This window comes from Sitophilus oryzae, unplaced genomic scaffold, assembly GCF_002938485.1.
Source record: "Sitophilus oryzae breed Bouriz unplaced genomic scaffold, Soryzae_2.0 scaffold_565_pilon_pilon, whole genome shotgun sequence".
NCBI lineage: Eukaryota > Metazoa > Arthropoda > Insecta > Coleoptera > Curculionidae > Sitophilus > Sitophilus oryzae.
In genome coordinates, this window is record NW_022147157.1 from 1 (window position 1) to 20,048 (window position 20,048).

The 20,048-nt window shown below is 33.7% G+C and overlaps 1 protein-coding gene across 1 annotated transcript in view; it reads left to right on the forward strand.

The window, feature by feature from the left end:
- Positions 1-6: 6 nt before the first annotated feature.
- Positions 7-20,048, forward strand: part of LOC115887380 — a 27,193-nt gene continuing 7,151 nt past the window's right edge. The window contains exon 1 of the mRNA XM_030906794.1: positions 7-130. Within this exon, the coding sequence (XP_030762654.1) occupies positions 94-130 (37 nt within the window). The 5' untranslated portion in view covers positions 7-93. The remainder of the gene's footprint in view (positions 131-20,048) is intronic.

Here is a 20,048-nt window from a genome sequence, read left to right on the forward strand (position 1 = left end):
GGTTTGGACAGTACCTGCACGGCCAGTGTTCAGTGCTACGCCGCCGTGCCCCATTCCGGCTGTCAAGATGACAGATGTACCTGTCAACAGCAGATGCACGCTTATAATGGGAGTTGCTATAGAAATGTCGGTGAGTACTTTATGAGGTGTCGCACTAATGTAGGTAGTTATTTGTTGACGGTTCTCTTTTAAAAATATTTAAATAATTTCCTATTTTTTAAATATATAAGCGAACAATATCGACAAGTATATACTCTATTCTTTGAAGATGTGTTATATATTTAAAAATAATCTAGAATATCTAGAATATTACGTAAAAAATGTATCTTGGCAAAAATCGCTACTCTACGAGCAACCATTCTCAAGTCAATGGCATGTCATTATTAACATAAAATAAACACGTTGAGTAGGTAATTATTTGACTGAGGTAATAAATTTGTGAAATTTTGATTTTTTAAATCATTTATAAATTTTTTCTCGAAAAAATGGTGATAAAAGTTTCTGTCTGAACTTTTCACATAAAACATTTCAAATTTATGATTTCAGTCTAATAACTATTTAGTCAACATGTTTAATTTATGTCAATGATGACAGGTATTGATAATTTCGATTCCAAATATCTCTAGAACCATTACTCGTAGCGATTTTTACCAAGAGACATTTTTTATGTAAAATGTTATGTAAAAAATGTCGTAAATGTATATTTTTTGACTCAGTAGCTTTATACAGGTACGGATGAAAAGTTATTACTCTTGAAACCAGTTAAAAATATGTAGGTGGTGCCCTCTACAAGTAGGGGTCATATTGACATAAAAATCAAATTTCTCACGTTAAAAAACTCCCATACACCAATTTTCATCCAAATATTGACTTTAGAAATTATTTGGAAAAAATCGTAATAAAAATTAAACTTCTACACCCTGTATCTCCGAAACTAAACATTTTAGGACATACATTTATACGAACTTTTATACTTATTTTTATCTGCAACTCTTCAGTGACAGTGACATTACAAAAACAATAACTACTATTTCGTAGGTGTGCTGATGAGACAAAGGATGCTTTTAATGCTTACAATTTTTGTAAATCATTAATGTCTTCTTCAAAAGCGAATATCTCCAATAAAAATAAAGCTATAGAGATGAGTCAAAAAACAACCAAGATCACGGAAAGATGGATCTTGATGATATAATGGTTTTTAAGACCCTTCCCTCATTAAACCGTTCCACATGGTATTTCAAATTTTCGCCTATAAGTCAATATTTTGTTTTTCCTTGTATAATAGACAGATAATGATTTTAACTTTTAATTTGATAAGCCATTAAATATTCAAATTTTGATACTGCAGTCTCGGATTCTTTTTTTGAAAAAGTCACAATGGTGCAAACGGATCGTGGCTATCTTGATCGGTTTCGAAGCTACAGGGGGATACTCAAATTTTGTACTTTTTGAAGATGTTCGATAGTTAAAATAAAAAAATATTTTTTGCGAAAAATGTCTGACTACGCCACTGCATTCTACACAGGAATATTCCTTTATAATGTATAATTCATTTTTGCGTAGTTGGGCGAAATAAACAAACTATTGAACATCTTCAAAAAGTACAAAATTTGAGAATCCCCCTGTAGCTTCGAAACCGATCAAGATAGCCACGATCCGTTTGCGGCATTGTGATTTTTTCAAAAAAAGAACCCGAGACTGCAGTATCAAAATTTGAATATTTATTACTGTTTTCTAGATACCCTATAGAAACAACCAAAATGGTCCACCCTGTACATGCCTTTGTAAAACTGCTATTGCATTCTACATTCGTTCATTCTTTAAGCACCTATAAATAGAAAATCAGTTTGTTTAACATTATTTATTGATATTCCTGCAATAAAGTAGATCATACCATTTAAATTGTGTTGGTAATTGCTTGTTCTTAATTTTAATGACCTATGAACCAGTAATGGATTGCAATAAAATTATTCATTACACTGTATGTTTATTTTTCGACACAGTTTGATTATAAGCTGTGAATAATCATAAATAAAATTTAAGTCTCCTTTTTTAAATTATCTTATTTTATCTTCATCTAATTTTTAGTGTATATCAAGTGTTTTGAATTAAGGATATTATACTATTATATTGCTATACGCTACTAGCGGCATACTACCGTCATTGTTACCGGTTTCCCGTTCAAAATATTCTAATAAAGTTGCGATGAGTTTTTATACGGCTGCTTGTACACTTCGCACTAAAAGAACAATGTTCGACTGCAAGGTCTGCTGTAAACATTTTCAAGCTTAAAGAATGACAAAATGATGATAATGACATTTTAGATTTCAAAAAATGACGTTCAGCAAATCATAACTCTTTTCAAATTTAATCATCTTTACTGTCTCTTCTGGTTTAATAATAATCTCTCTGTAATGTGGATTTATAAATGAGACATCATGTATATATGGAAAGATTGTCGATATTTTCAGAAGTCGTTGAAAACTACTTAAACTATGAAAATATTCAAAGTACCTAACAACTTTAAATCTTACTCTTAACTATAAATGATCTATTTTTAGACCAGTTAGCACTACCTATTTTATAGACCAAAACAGTCTTTCGAGTTTTGAAGTCTCATTTTATCTAACGCTATTAGTTCTACCTGCAGCGCGGAGACGTATAATAAGTCATAAAATAAGCAGGTGCAAAACGATTTAAACATTTTGCTGTAGCCATAAAATACCTTTCAAAGTAGAAGCTTTTTGGTTACTTCAGTTTGTAAATAGGATGTATATCAAATTAATACGTTTTAAAACTAACTCTTAAATCTATATCTATACTAATATATAAAATCCTTAAGTGACTGACATACTGATTAATCACGATCCTGCTCAAACCACTCAACGTAAGAAGCTCAATTTTGGCATACAGGTTGATTCTAGGGTGTAGAGGTTCGATAAGAAGGGATTTTTCGAAATTCCAGTTCCAAGAGGGTGAAACCACCCCTCAAATATTCCAATATTTTTTATTTAAAGAACGGTCAAGTTTCCGAAAAAACGCTTAAACACGTATATTTTGTTTTGTTTTTTTACATATTTTAAGATTTTTTAAAAATGTATACAGGGTGTTTCGAAAAATCTGGTCATTGATTAATCACGATCCTGCTTAAAGCGCTTGACGTAGAAAGCTGGTTTGTGGAAAACAGATTGACTTTAGGGTGTAGAGGTTCTATAAGAAGGAATTTTACGAAACTCGAATTCTAAGGGAGTGAAACTATCCTTCAAATATTAAAATATTTTTTTATTTAAAAACCGGTGATTTTTTCGGAAAAACTCTTAAACACGTATATTTTATTTTGTTGTTTTACATATTTTAAGATTTTTTTATAAATTTATACAGGGTATTTCATAAAATATGACCATTAAATAATCACGGTTCTGCTTAAACTGCTTGACGTTTAAAGCTGATTTTTGGTAAACGGATTGACTGTGGGGTGTAGAGGTTCGATAAGGAGGGTTTTCTCGAATCTCAAATTCCAAGAGGGTGAAAACGCCCCTCAAATATTACAATATTTGTTATTTAAAAAACGGTTAGTCTTTCGGGAAAACGTTTGGACAAGCATAATTTATTTGGTTTTTTTACATATTTTGAAGTTTTTTAAAGTTGTTCCAAAAAGTTTGGTTTGGTAATTTCTTAACCATGATTCTGCTTAAACTGCTTGACGTAAAAAGATTATTTTTGGCAAACGGATTTTTCGAAAGTCAAATATCAACGAGATGAAACTACCCCTCAAATATTACCAAGTTATATAATAATATCGCCATATTGTTTTTTCTCATGCTGACATAAATGTGAGAAAATTTTATCCAGTTTGTATGTTAATAGAAATTCTTACTTTGCTTTATCATCGCCATTACAAATGATTAATTCGACGCGAACGAAGTCGCTGGTACACGCTAGTAACTTATAAATAATTTATTTTAGGTATATGAACATGTAAAGTAAAAAAGTAACAAACCTTTTCACTAGTGAAATAAAAAAAGTTGGTTTCCATTTGAAAAAAAAATATTTATGATAATTTTTTAAGACATTTGAACAATTTAATTTTTGAAATAGATAGCCAGTGACTATGGTAAATAATAATCACTAAATTTGACGTTTAGGTTATACAACCTTTTTTAGCAGGCAGTTTTTTGCCCCGTCCAAAAATTTTAAATATTTTTTCTCATAAACGGTTAATGTTAGATATACGAGTAGAGTATCTAATATCAAAATTCATAAAATTTTACAGAGAATTTAGGTATGTAATAAAAAATGGGGATACCCATTTAAAATAAGAAAGTTGCTGTCAACTTCCTGTATTTCCGGAAGTGCCGCCATATTGAAAATAATTTTTAATCGATAGATCTCATTGTAAAACAATGATTTGCAAAAATCTCCGATCTAGATATTATAGTTCTCTAGAAACTTCTAATGCACGCTCAACCTGGGACACCCTGTATAAAGCGCTAAGTGCCTTAGTGTCTATTAAATTGTATTGAAAAAAATCTCAATCACTGATATCGCCCGTTCTTATACATTGATTATACAGGGTGAGTTTCCTACGATGTAGGGTACTCTATGGGTATCTCGGAAACTACTGGAGATAGAGAGTCGGTTAAATGGGGACAGAATTTCAGTTTTGTGGGATCGTAAATATGCGCCTCTCAGATTTTCGAAAAAAGTTCATGGCTTATTAGATATATATATTTTCGAAAAAAACATATTTTGGCTATTTTAAAAATCTATTTTAGACAAAAAGTTTTCAGATAAACGTTGTAGATAATCACATCCCTAATGAGTTTGTGTTTCCCGATTTTTTCTAAAACCTGCCTTTTTTGACATATGACACAAACATTTTTTTAAATGGAAACCATAGTTCGCCATGACTTCATAAAAAGCGCCACTTTTTAAGCTTTTCAGTGATATAAGCTATAATATGTTTTTTTCGAAAGTAAGCCATGGAAACAAGATCATTCGTCGTGAAATGTGAAACTGTCACTTCCAAACTTTGTAAATTAAAATAAACAAAAATTGTAAATATGAATTTTTCAATTGAAGAAAAGCGTGGAGGATTATTGGTTCAACTTTTCTTGGCCATACATTTTGGAAGATACGTTGACCGGTGAACGTTACTTACGTTTTTTAAAGAACTGTTTTCAAAGACATGTTAGAAAAGTAAAATTTAGAGACTCGCGCATCAATAGAGTGGTTCCAACATGACTTTCATTATGACACCCCACCCCCGCAATAAAAAAATGTTAACAATTATTTATACCATAATTATGCAAACTCGGGATAGGAAGAGGGCCAATTGCATTCTCGATCACCTGACCTATCCATTTTAATTTTTTTATGCGGTATGGTTAACAAAAAGGTTTACAAGAGGTTTTAACAAGAGGCGGTACGGGAGAAGTTTAATTAACTCGACCGGTCGATCTGTAGTAATTCAGTTTTAAAAAGATGCATTTATGTTCTCAAAACAATGGCGGATTTTTTAAACATTTTCTAAAATAACTTTTAAAGTGTATGTACTTAGTGATATTATATTTTAAATCTTAGTTTGTGTAATGTAAATTGTAAAGAACCTTTTAGTAATATATTCTCTCTTTTTATACGTTATAAATCATAAAAATTAACAATACCATGCCAACTGAGTGAAATTAGCCAAGAAAAATAAGAATTGGCTATAACTCAGTAATTTATAAAAAAAACAGCTTATATCGCTAAAAAGCTTAAAAATGGCGTTTTTTATGAAGTCATAGCCAACTATGGTTTCCATTTTAAAAAAAAATATATGTTTGTGTCATATATCAAAAATGACAGACATTAGAAAAAATTGGAGAACAAAAACTCATTCTTGTCTAAAATAGATTATAATGGAATTAGAGACAATTTTTAAAATAGCCAAAATTTGTTTTTTTCAAAATACCTAGTAAGCCATGAACTTTTTCAAAAATCTGAAAGGCGCATATTTATGACCCCACAAAAATGGAATTCTTTCCCCATTTAATCGATTCTCTATCTCCAGTAGTTTCCGAGATACCCATAGAGAACATCGTAGGAAACTCACCCTGTATAATAAAAAATGTTGTTTTTCTCAAAATATTGATTTTGGCATTTGGAATATTATTTACTTCAAGTCTTCAGTTGTATCCATAGAAAAAAGCCTAATAATTGGCTTATAAAACAATTTACTTTTCAATTGTAAGCACAATTACCTTAAATTTTGAAGAAAAAAGAGTGTTAACCATTTTCTACTAATTGAAAAATTACTACCACTAATTTTGACTGATACATTGGTATTAGAGGAACTTTTCCACTAATTGAGACCACTAATTTCGAGATTTCGAATGAAGCTTTAGAGTTAATACGTCTTAAAGAACTTAGTAGCAAATCCTGTTCCTTTCTTTTTGACATAATACTATTAAAAATAAATCTATATCATTTATTACTTGTGATCAGAGCGTTCTAATTCAAATTTAGAAAATAGCAGAAAAATGTGACAAAAAAATGCAATTTTGCTTCATCGAGATGCTATGCAAGCAAAAAACAAAATTTCTTCCTTTTTCATTCTTAAATTTAATTAAAATTTCTTCTGCCATCGCCGCTTTTAATTGAAACAACTTCATTAAGCTCAGATATTAACGCAGGAGTTAATGAGTTAGTTAATTATGAACATCCAAGGTCGGACCTGATTGATCACTGTTGATATTCTGAAACATCATCGTTATTATGGCAGTAAAGTTTGTTTTATTACATTGTTTACGCTTTGCTTGTTTAGAAGAAACGGATACGTGTGTAGCTATAATAAAGACATAAAATAAAGCCCTTGACATAGAGACAAAGATAAAGCCCAGTAGACAGTAGTGTGATTTATAAAAGAATATTTATTTAAGAGAAGTCATTACATCTATTATAAGAATCTTTTTTGGCCAAATTATATTAGCTATTTTTATTAACGGTGTAATGTTAATAAATATAGATAAAATTAGTGATTAAATGAGATTTTTCATGTGGATATAGTCTGTTTCACTTCGACCTCTTCAGATCTATTGTGGTCCTCTTCTAGTATGGTTCTCTTCAATTTTGAACAAGTATTGTCCATAAAATATCCAGGAGCCCAAGTTAACGACGCTTGCGACCCCAAAACTGAAATTTTCGTGAAAATCGGACAGGCCAGACGTACTTTTGTTTCCATGAAAACCTTCTTCTCCAGCCGAGATCTAAGCCTCGAACTGTGCATATGTATGCTTCTGGACACTCAGTCTGACATTGGAAAACCGTATTAACGCTTTTGAGATGTATTTGTATGCCGCCTATATCCTGGATGGATAGATTGACAAATGAGGATGTGCTCAGGGTGGGCAAAAATAAAGAGCTCCTATCAACAATGAAGGAAAGGAAGTTACAGTACGTCGGTCACATTATGAGGGGTGAACGATACGAGGTGCTCAGACTGGTCACTGAAGGCAAAATTGAGGGCAGGAGGTCAGTGGGAAGAAGGCAAAACTCCTGACTTAAGGATCTGCGTCGTTGGTTCGGAAGAACATCGATTGAAATTTTTAGATTTGCGGTTTCACGCACTATCATAGCCTTTTGGATCGCCAACCTCCGAAGGGAGACGGCGACCTAAGGCTAAGAACATAGTGGAGCGACGAGAATAGCGGCGAGCAAGCAGCGCGATACCGCGTCGAGCAAGCCTCGAGGAGCTAAAACATAGTAGAGCGGCGGGGAATAGCGAGATACTTGTGCAAATTTATTATTTTCATTTGCTTATTGATAATTTAAAATTTTAACAGTGGCTTAAATGCTAGGCAGTAATGTCGCAATCATTTGGTTAGATGAAGTTTTCAAAAACCCGAGAAAGTATGGCAAGTTTCATTACCTTTACGAAAATTTGTTGCCACTTTATCTCATAACTTATCTGAAATGTACCGGTTATGGTGATTACTATCATCACTTATGATCATTACTATCATATTATTTCTGATCCCATAAAATCTCTTACAAATACTAAATTTATTAATTTTTGAGAATCTACATTTTCTACAGCGAGCGCGACAGAGCAACGAAAACAAAATTATTTGAATCGATCTCGCCACTCGATCTAACCGCTCGAGCAGATCGTTTTACTATGTTCGCACGTAGTTGTCTTCACAGGTTTGTCTTGGACGCGATGTCGAGCAGCTTGCTCGCCGCTATCCTCGTCGCGCCACTATGTTCTTAGCCTAAGAAGAAGAGGTCCTCTTCTAATCTCTAGGTTACACTTTCCATTTCTACCCTTTTCAAAAAGTTTAACAATTTGGAGACGGAACCCATCATATAGCAATAGATTACCATTGCCTAGTACAAAGAACTGTATATTTACCTGGCTGTCACACTATTATAAAATGTATTCTGGCGTTTCTTCTTCAGATTGACAAATTCATAGTTAGTAGACCCACTACAGCTCTGGCACTGGCAGTCTTTTCTTTGCCTCATCAGGTCTGTGGATTATAGTAAATTCTTGGCTAATATTCTATGGCTTTTTCGTCTGTTTCTGCCTTTGTGATTTTCTCTGCCATTTTATTAAAGATTTGTCCAACCATTAACTGTTTTTTAGCCATACTAGTGACTGCTTTTGCAGCGCCGCAGAATGAGAACGCGCACAATCCCATATTCCCACACTAAAATTAGTGAACTTAAACCAGAAATTACTACACACATACAATTAATTAAAAAATCTTTTAAGAAGTTGTCAGTAGCCTTATTCTTATTCTCCTCTTCCAAGTAAACAATATAGCTAATGTTTGGTTTAAAATGTATGTTAAAAGTGCAAAATATATAAAACTAAAATATATAAACTCAGTAACGTAAATAGCTCTATCGAGTTGCTGTTCACTTTAGAGAAAAGATGTTCCAAGGTATAAAAAAAGTTTATTCTTTACAAAAAACGTGTCTTTTTGAAAAAAGAAATATCCAAACGGAGATATCTCAAATTCAACATGGCGGTCGTTTTTTTCAAACTTTCCCCACTGGGACAGAAGGGGGCTTTTAGGGGTTAAATAGGATAACCTTACCTAAACATTCCAGCTGAAATTAGTTGGTTACAATTTTTCTAGATTTACCGGATAGCTTCTTACATTTTTTGAGTAGCTTTTGTTCGATTAATAATAAAATAATAAATTAATAGTATAAAATAATAAAAAAACGGCGTCAAGTTGGCTTGGAAATGACCATCGATGAAATTTCATATTCCTTATATAATTTTAATATAAAATGACATGACAGTATTACTAAGCCATCCATAAGGCTTTTTTCGATCATATTTTTAGTTAATTTTCTATAAGAGAGTTTTTCTCTGGTAGGGAAATTTCATAATCTTTAATCACATTTTAGTAAAAGTTAATACATAGCTTCAATATCTACTTTGAAATAGTCAGATTATATTTAACACGGTAATTTGACTCATTGATCTGTGTTACTTCATCAATATTTCGCGAAAATGCATTTTAGCCTAAAGTTAAATTTTGTCTTCTTGTGTTTTTGTTTGACAAGTTTATTTTTGTGATAGTTTTCCAAAATCTCTGTTATCAAATCAATAAATGTGCTTTAACATGGTTGCAGACTGAAAAAAAAGCTTGGATTTTCTAAAAATATGGATGTAGAAATAAGCTTTCAAATTCTACATCACTATACAGTATGTCCCCGGATTCTCTTTACAAGAAGAAAAACTTTTTTATTATTGACATTTTGAGAAAAATGCTTTCTTTATAAAATGTTTTTCTTTCATATTAAAAAACAATATCGTTCTTACAAACACACGATTTAGAAGATAATCTCGTCACCTTATTAAATCCCGTGTTTTAAATTCAAGAGTTAGGTTAAGTTTAAATAGCGGACGCGAGCAGAATTCTTTCCGACAATATAAATATGCTATATGAAGGGTTTCTACCTCACTGTAGCAATACCTGGCCTTATTAACGGCCATGCACGCTATTCGATTTAGCGATATCTCTCTATTCGCTGTTTATTGTTATTTTACGGAGTTATTTGTGGGCGCTACATGAAAATATTGACTCGTTTGCACAATCGGTCATAAAAACAACGAATTTTGCGTACACAGGATTAGGGACAAGATTTCTATCTGTATACATATAGTAAACCTAATCTGTGATAAAGCTTGTGGGTGTTCGATATTTCCGTTTGATTGTATTCCATATATAGAACCAGGTATAAATGAATTATAACGTAGAACGTAGTAAATGAAGTCGCTCGTAAGTTTTTATATGTTTCCCTACATAACATATATGTAAATCCAATTAATAATGCATTTGTTTATAGATGAGGGTTAGTTATACTTGATAAAACTTTTTTTATTTAAATATACAAAAAAAAATACTTTTATTTTTTGTCTAATTAAAACACAAATCCGGCGACGACAGCTTTTAGAAGAGCCAATTATCTTTTAGTAAAAAAAAAATTCTCTAGGAGCAAGTGGTTACTTCAGTAGAGACGGCACACAGATACATTAGCATTTTTATATACTGTAGATTATTCCATGGATATAGTTGTGAAATAGTATGGGTATATCAACATTAACTATTTAAAAATACAAGGAATTAGGGCCCCATAGTCACTATTCGCTGATTCGGTTCGTCGATGCGATTCTATGGTTCGTTTGGAAATTCTTCCAATCTGTTCGTTTTTGATGGTTTTGACGTATCTTTGACGCCCAAAAACCGGCATTCTGCCGAATCGCCGCATTGACGAACCGAATTTGAATTACAGATTCCGAACCGTCATAGAATTGTAATACGCATGACCAGAGAGAAATAGGTGGATTTTTTCACCTGCGCATTTGGTAATATCAAAAACTCTATTTTTGTTTCAACCGGATGAAAGAATCGTTCTAGAACGGTAATTTTCTATCAATCAATTCATTTTATTGATCTTGACAAACGAACTTTTCAAACAATAAGTGACTAGAAATTACCGTCCTAGCATCGGTTCTCGGTCCGGTTGGAACGAACCTTCTAACAAAGCTAATGCCTAATACCTTTGAATAAGAAGACTAAGGAAGGAGCATATATCAAAATCTTAGGTACACCAAGGGTACACCGCGATAGGCCTCAAATATGGCTGACTTAAATCATTTATCAGTACGTTCTAATTTTATTTAAAAAATATAAAACTATGATGTAGGGTAGACGTATAAAAATATATAATTCTAATAAAATAGATAAGTTATAATAGTATTTATTACCACAAACATCCGATAAGCTAATGAAGCAGGTAAGTCAAATTAACGTATCTAAATAATCTAAATCTTTGACATCTAATCTTGACAAGTAATAAATAAAAGCTTAAAATGCAAGAAAATATATAATTTAGTTTAATTTAAATGAATTTCATAAATGATCGGTTTTACTACACGTATGTATATTATATAGTCACTTACTAGCGAAAAAAGTTGTTCCATTATTTCACCTGATTTTTGCCGAGATCTACTGCACGCTACACAACCAACTATTTTAGAGTCTTTTCGATAAATCGCGATAGTGTCACTGTTAATTTAAGTGCTGCCACAATTCCCATCTAGATTTACTACCTTTATACAACTATCAGTAGTAGAATAAATAATAAATAACATAAAATAAGCCTCAGTAAAGACTGACAAATCCACAAAATTTCAAATCAAATTCAATGTGTCAAATGAATCGTCAAACAGAACTGTCAAGGATCCCCACCCTAGAGAGCTTTTATGGTGCCTTTTCCGCCCACCATGCATGAATACATGGATAGCATTATGCTCCTTCCTTAGTCTTCTTATTCAAAGCCTAATACAAAGAACCCCACTTTTGCCAGCGTGTGGCACTGACATTAAGTGTCTTCTGCCAAAATCAGCTTTTTCCGTCAATCCCATCACCTTTAGATATTTATGCACTAAAATATCTACATATTTGTTACATTATTTTTTATCTAGCTAAGTATACAATAAGTTCAAAATATTGAAATCAAAGCAAACAATATTATTATCTATTAAGGCAAGTACCACTATTTTATATCCAATTCCGCAAGGAAAACAAAATCTTAATATTTTGCTGAAAGTTTGAAACACCCTGTGGAATATGTTAAGACAGCAAGGGATTTAAAAATAATTTTATCATCTAGGTACATTCTTTCTCGGTAGTGTATATTTTGGTTCATTTCAATAGCTTTATTTTGATTGGAGGGCTGCATTCCAGACCAACATTTCGGGTTGGCTTGGAAGGGGGGCACAAAGCCGCTAGAAAAAAGATAATAAAAAGCGCTTTACACTCAAATCTTAATTGAAAATAAAATTTTAAAAAAGTAACAGGTAAAAATGATTAATCTTAAAGGATAAACTGGTCTTTTTCCTGCAAAAACGATTGACTACCTCTTCGATATCGGTATTTATTTCTCTATGTACGCTTAATAGAGGAAGTCCTGTCAATCGCTCCTGACCTGTAGAGTTACGTAGGAAGTCCTTCAATCGTCTTATGCCGCAACCGCACATGCGGCATTTAGCAATCTCCTAGCGCTCGTCAACTACCGAACGCTCGTGATCGGATTTCGCCTTTCCATCCACACATGCGGGCTCTGATAGCAACAACATAGAGATGAGCGTTTCCGTTCTCGCCGCCGATCGAGTCGCCGAACTCCGACTTCTTCATCCACACACATAGGAAATCGGCGAAGCCCCGATCGGAGATCGCTGAATACCGCATGTGCGATTGCGGCATTAGGGTTGAAAAAGACCTTTCTGGTGTAGTTGTTGACGCTGGTAGAGTTGCTAGGATCATTAATAAAATGTATATATTTGGAAATATACACTGGTTACACTCCGATTATCGTTTCGATGGCGTTTTTAGGTCGGTCGACTGCAGGTAGCTGCTTCCATTTTTGCGGCCACAAGTCTGGTTCTGCCGCTAAAGTGTCATAGTCCAAAAATTCTTTGTCTAATAGCAGAACAATAACAAACGTTAATCACGTTAATGACCAGCAAAACACACAACATTCAAAATCTTGTCCTTATCAAACTTTTGCTGTTTTAAACACTTGAATGTTGAAAGTCGAAAATTGAAAATGACATTTGCTTTCAAAGTGGAAATGTGAGATTAGGATGTATAATGTATATTCATCAATGATTAAAGAATACAAGGACAAATAGCACCCGAAACCAAACTGTGACCATTCTTCCAAACAGTGTCGTGGCACATATTTTTTTTTTTTTTTTTTTTTTTTTTTTTTTATATTTATATTTTGATATTATATGTTTTACTACGCCTATGGTGTATCGGGTGGTATCATACTAACTAATTACGAAAAAAACGTATTAAAAATGTTAACAAAAAGGTACATAACTAGTATCGACGCATAGTACATATGAAGTACATATACATCAGAAAAATAATTATCGAATTCAATAAAAAAACGCCAAAAAGGTGTAGGGGACTATTTATTTCCCTATAAACGTAACTTCTGGCTCTTTCTTATCATTGCGCCTTTTACACTTGACAGCTGAACAAATTACCATTGTAATAAAGTTTATACAAAGTTCACTACACACAACTATTAAAAAATCGCTAAAATTGTCGCTGATGACCAGCTGATGATTCATTCGTTATGTTTAAAAAGTTGGCGTCTAAGGTCACAAAATCTGCTGCAGCCCGTATAAGGGCGTTACATGTCCTTGTATTCTTTAGTCATAGATATTCATCCATCTTTCTTTTTGTTTCGTTCTTACTTACTCAATGATCATTACTTTTAAAATTTTCGGCCATAATTTCCGGGGGGGGGGTTGAACCCCAAAACACCCCCCCAGATACGGCCCTGTTTGATGGAGATAATCGCTTTGAAGTGACACTTTTTTATTTTTCGTAATTTTTATATTAAAACCATCCCTTTGCTTTTGGTCTTGGCCAACAGACCTTGCAGTTGTGATCCCGTAGCAGGCCTTCTTGACATAAGACGCTTCTGTTTAATCTTTTTTCTTACAGTCTGTTCACTTTAGATGAACGTTCCCTTAGGTGCAATTCATTCATCATCATCATTCAGCTTATACCGTCCACGCTGAACAAAAGCCTCCCTTTAACTCTAGCCATTTCTTTCTATTTTGTGCCACGTGAATCCAGTTTCCAGCCACATTCTTAATATCATCTGTCCATCGACTAGAGGTCGTCCTCTACTTCTATAGGCTTCGTGTCTCGGTCTCCACTCCACAAGTCTCTTTGTCCACTGTCCATCTGTCATGCTAGCCACATGTCTTGCCCAATTCCACTTAAGATGTAAGACAGATATCACTGCATCTCTTACTCCTGTTCGATTTCGTATTGCATGATTGGGTATTTTATCTCTGAGTGTAACTCCCAACATGGACCTTTCCATTTTCCGTTGCATTCTGCGTTTTTGCGTCTTTTTTTGTCAAAGTAAGTGTTTCGGCACCATACGTGAGGACAGGCAAGATCTTTCTTCTTAAACATATGGGAATATCAAGATGCAATTTATTATAAATTTGAAAAACTGGAAAACGGCGGCTTCTTAGCAATAAACAAACAATAAGTCGATCGTCTCGATTCGAAGTTCTCATACGAATATTCCTGGACGTCTAGCATGTGAACTTGTCTCGAGGAAGCAACTGCGCTTTACTTCGTGCTTCGTGCACACCTAAATCTGTTAACCACATAATTTTGATATCTATCATCTTCAATTAGCAGCTATAGCAGTTATATCGGATACAACTTATGGACTTAAAATCATCACTGCTATAGTAACTGCCTAACAGCCAACAGACAATAAAAATATGATTTTTCAATAACAGTGACATTACACAAATCATAAACATTATTTTATAGATCTGTTGACTGGGACTAAAAGCAAAGGCAAGGTTTTAATGTAAAAATTACAAAAAAATGTTAGTGTCTTCTTCAAGAGCGAATATCTCCGACAAAAATAAAGCTATTGAGATGAACTAAAAACCAAACTATCGAGAAAGGATGTAGCTCGATGATAAAATGATTTTTAAATTCCCTGCTATCTTAACATATTCCACAGGGTGTTCCAAACTTTCACCAAAATAACAACATTTTGTTTTCCCTCGTATAATTGACAGATGGAAACTTTCATTATCAATTTAGAAAGAGATACTACAATTTCGAAAGAGATACTAAAAAGTCAAATAATCTAGTTACAAATTGCTTGTAAAATCATCAAAATCGGCCAATTGAAACAAAATATATTAAACTTTAAAATAGATCAAAATTTTAAAGGTGTCCGTTTTTCGTGCCGGTGGGTGTAGCTAAAAACTCTGTTTAATTTGTGTAATTTTCTTATTTGAGCATTAAAGCCAAATTTTGTATATGAATTAGGTATTATTTATTTTAATTAATTTAATTAATTATTATATTATTATTTGTGTATTAATTAGCTGTGTATAATTTAAACCAGCCAATAATTGTGTTTATTCTAGAAAAAATGGGATTTTCCATTAAGATTAAAACACACTGAAAAAATTGGCGCCGGGAGGCACGTATAGCCGCCCATACTAAAATATGTTAATAAAAAGTTGGTAGGCAGTTCTTTTAGTTTCAAAGTAAAGGAATTTTTCCCAATTTTGGTCCGCGGTTATTTCCCTTATCCGCCACCTGGGGTCGCGTCCGATGGGAGTTTGGAGTTCTCCACACCAAAAACGGACTACGGAAACACGGAATATCTCAAAGACTCCGACTTTGACTGATTTTGATGTTATTGCAAATTTTGATGCAAATATTATTCCTACATACATACATACAGCCGTTACTCGCTGACGAGTATTCGACACACATAAAGAAAATGGTCACGCAAGGCGTTTTCTAAATATTATTCCTAATCTTAAATTGAAAACCGCGTTTCGCTAGCTACTGTAGTTTTGGAGTTACGATTTTTTTAAATTTTTAACACCCTCCCATACCCCCTTACCAATCCCCCACCCCAACCAAAAACTAATGGCCAGATTCTCGGGTGCCACAGTATTTTTGTGCCAAATTTGGTTAAAATCGGTTTAGCGGCTTTTGAGTTATCGTGTTACAGACGGACAGACAGAGACACAGACAGAGACCATGAAAATATTTTGTATTTAGATCATTTATGACCCAAATAACTCATTTTGAGTGAATTTGTTGGTATGGTCGGCTAAAAATTAAAGTAAAAACTATATGATTCACGTAAATATCAACTTTAATGATATATACATATTAGATGCATCATTTGGGAACACAGTTGAAACATTTAGTCTATACTAACCTTAGATTAACAATAAAAAATACTAACCTAACAAGTTTTCTGGGAAAAATAGGTAAAATGCATGGAACAAAGCTTAAAAAATAATCTCTTTGGGTTCGCTGCAGAAACAGCAGTGGCAATAAATAATCGCAAATAATTTGACATTTTAATAACTGACTGTAGCATGGCCTTAAATAAATTTAACCATGGCATACTTCTACGCAAGCTTGGTTCAGTTAATTTTCCCAAATTATCGAATTAAGATCTACGAAATTAAATTTATCGAATATATAAGTTATGATTAATAAATCTGCTTTTAATCAAGCAATTTCAGATAAATCAGGTGTTCTAAAAACAGTAGTATAGAGCCATTGTTTTAAACAAGTCTCATACTATTCAGTCTACTGGAGCATTAACAGTCGATATCTAAAAATGATAGAAACAATCTATTTTTAACGTAAAATGTCATCATTGTCATAAATTAAACATGTTGACTAAATAGTTATTAGTCTGAAATCATAAATTTCAAATGTTGTGCCAAAAGTTCAATAGAAACTGTTTTATCATCATTTTTTCGAACAAAAATTTATAATTAATTTAAAAAGCTAAAAAGTTGTGAAATTTATCATTTCAGTCAAATAACTATCTACCCGACATGTTTATTTTTGTCAATAATGGTTGCTCCTAGGGATTTTTACCAAGAGACATTTTTTACGTAAAAAAACACGGAAATGTATATTTTCTCACTCAGTAGTTTTATACAGGTACGGACGCGAAGTTATTACTCTTCAAAACAGTTCAAACACATGTAGGTGACGCCCCCTATAAATAGGAGTCATATTGACATTAAAATCATTTACTCATGTCAAAAACTTCCAGACACCAATTTGCATCAAAATATTGACGTTATTTCCAAGTATCTGGTTTTAAATAAATCGAAATAAAATGATACTTCTACTCCAGTAAGCATTTTAGGACATATATTTATAAGATTTTTTGACCTATTTTTATCTGCAGAATATAACACTTCAGTTTCCGGAATACAGTTCGAACCACCCTGTATATATTTTTGGTGGAATCAGATGAACTCCTTTAAACGTTCTAGGAAAGAAAATCAGCTATACTCATTAGAAACACTGATGTAGACATGGCCAAAAGATAGCGACTGAATTTGCCGGAACATAGCCGAAGAAGGGCCAGTAGCGTCAGGCAAACAACTTAATATGAAATAATCATACAATTTCTTGCGGGAGAGTTTTGTTAATATTTAAATAATTGCTAAAACAGAGTATGCTTCATTATGTTATATATTTATTACCGATATTTTATGTAGTTAGTATATAATTTCAAAATTGACACGCCTGAGTGTAATTTTGGGGGTATAATAGTAATCCGATATAAAAACAACTCGGCAATAACTATTAACATAATGGCTTTATACTTAGTAACTAAATGATAATAAAAATCCTCCTGCAAGAAATTGAATGATTATTTCATATTAGGTAAGTCGCCCGACGCCGCTACTTCGTATGTTAACGTCAACCGCCCTCTTTGGCTGCTAAATACATCGATGCTGGTACTGCTGATTTTTCTTTCTAGAGCCATTCGATTCCATAAATACGGGGTATTCAGGCTGTATTCAGCGGCGGCATAATACGGGTAAAAAGCAGACGTCAAAAAATCTTGCCAAATATGATGCAAATACTCGGAGTGGCGTATTTCGATTATTTAAACAGATATTCTGAAATAGCGACAGCCAATTAAATGAAATTTACGGTATGGCTGGTACGGTTTTAATATGTTTCCTAGCAGGGGCGTCTGATTTGTTTGGTAACTTCATCTGTAAAATTACCGGTGAAAACTGCTCACATTTCCGTGTTTTTATATGGCAAAAAAATCTAGAAAACCGTGTGACGAAAATAACTGGGCTGTTGACTGACTGAAATTTCTGGCACAACTTTTAACGTTCGAAAAAATGATGAATAAAACAGTTTCTATTGACTGAGAACGCTGTTGAACTAATAAATATTTGGTCAACATGTTTAGTATGTTTTAATGTTCAACATTTTGATAGCGTTTCTATCGTACAGGTATCGACCAGTAGCTGATGTGAACTTGTTTAGGCTGTGGCTCTACTGTTTTAAGGCACTGTTGCTGGTACTGAGAATTAAAGCAGACATGTCGCCTGTTCATTAATTTCGTGGTGATAATTTCGGGAGAAAATTAACTGAACCAACTTTGCCGTAGTTCATTGTTGAGCCTGCTGACAAATGTCAGAGTATTGCGTGCCGCGCTGTTTCAACGCTTTAAAGCACAAGCATTTACTATTTTCCAGAAAAGCTGGTGAGTGGTATTTTATTAGGTAGTGAACTGTGTTCCCAAATGATGCATCTATTCAAACCATGTATCATTGTAGACCCGGTGTTACGTGAATCATATGAACAGTACAGCCGACCAGCGTTCGCCAAATGATTGCTTTGAGGTCATAATGATCTGAAGCAAAAATATTTTCATGGTCTCTGTCTGCTGCAGTCCGTCTGCGACAACTCAAAAGCCGCTAAACCGATTTAACAGGGCTAACAAATGACCAGAAGGTGACCATTAATTTTGGTTGGTGAAGACAACAGAGGCTGTGAAGGCAAAAGAGCGTAATGAAACTACGGTAACGAGCAGGTAGAAGATAATATTTGAAAACGCCGCAACCGCCTGCTGGCGTCGAGCTACTCTCGACGTATGTGGGAATAATATTTGCATCCGCCTGCAACGCTGGCAAAATCAGTCTTTGGTGTTCAGTGTTTCCAACAGTCCGTTTGATGGCTCAAACTCCGGCATTGAAGTAAGGAAGCAACCGCGGTTAAAACGGGAAAATCCTTTGCTGAAACTAACTGCCTGGCTTTTTAACGCTGTTTTGGCTGTGGGCGACTATACATCCCGGCACTCATTTTCAGTGTGTTTTAATCTTAATGGAAAATCCCATTTTTACAAGAATAACACAGTATTGGCTGTTTTAAGTACCTCGCAACAATGCCACAAATAATAATATAATATTATTAGAATAATTAAAATAAATAATACCTATTCTATACAAGTATCTCAAAATAGAAAACAGAGTGAAGCAGAGTTTTAACTAACGATCTGACACAAGTTTGACATATTTTGTTTCAGCCGAGCACAATGATTTTACAAGCAGTACATTCCTTGTTTCTCTCTTTCGAGTAGCCAATCTTTCTGGGGAACAATGGATTTCCATCGTCAGTCTCTAGAGCTGAAAATATTGTTATTTGTGGTGGGTTTATGTTAGTAACGAGGTGAAATCATTTTATCGTCGAGCATCACTATCGACTGGTTTGGTTCATCTCAATAGCCTTTTTAATGAAAGACACTGCTGTTTTTATGACACATTAAATACTGCCTTTGCTTTAGTCCCAGTCAACCGTCTATAAACTAATGTTTATGACTGATGATGTCATGTTGAATGTTACGACAATCTGTTGGCTGTTGAGCTGACAGTGGAAGGCGGTTTAATCCCTCACTGCAACATATGAATGATGATCAAACAACAATTTAGGCTGCGCAGCTGCAAGTGCTGGTGGCCACGCTGCTGGGCGTCAGAGAATATTCATTAATGTTCAGTCGAACGATGTTTCATCGTTGTGCTGAAGCATAGATTTTCAGTTTTCAGGCCTCAATATTGCATCTTGAAAGATACACTGTCTAATATGATGCTTTCCAGCTGGGCTTATAGCAATACATGGCACCCC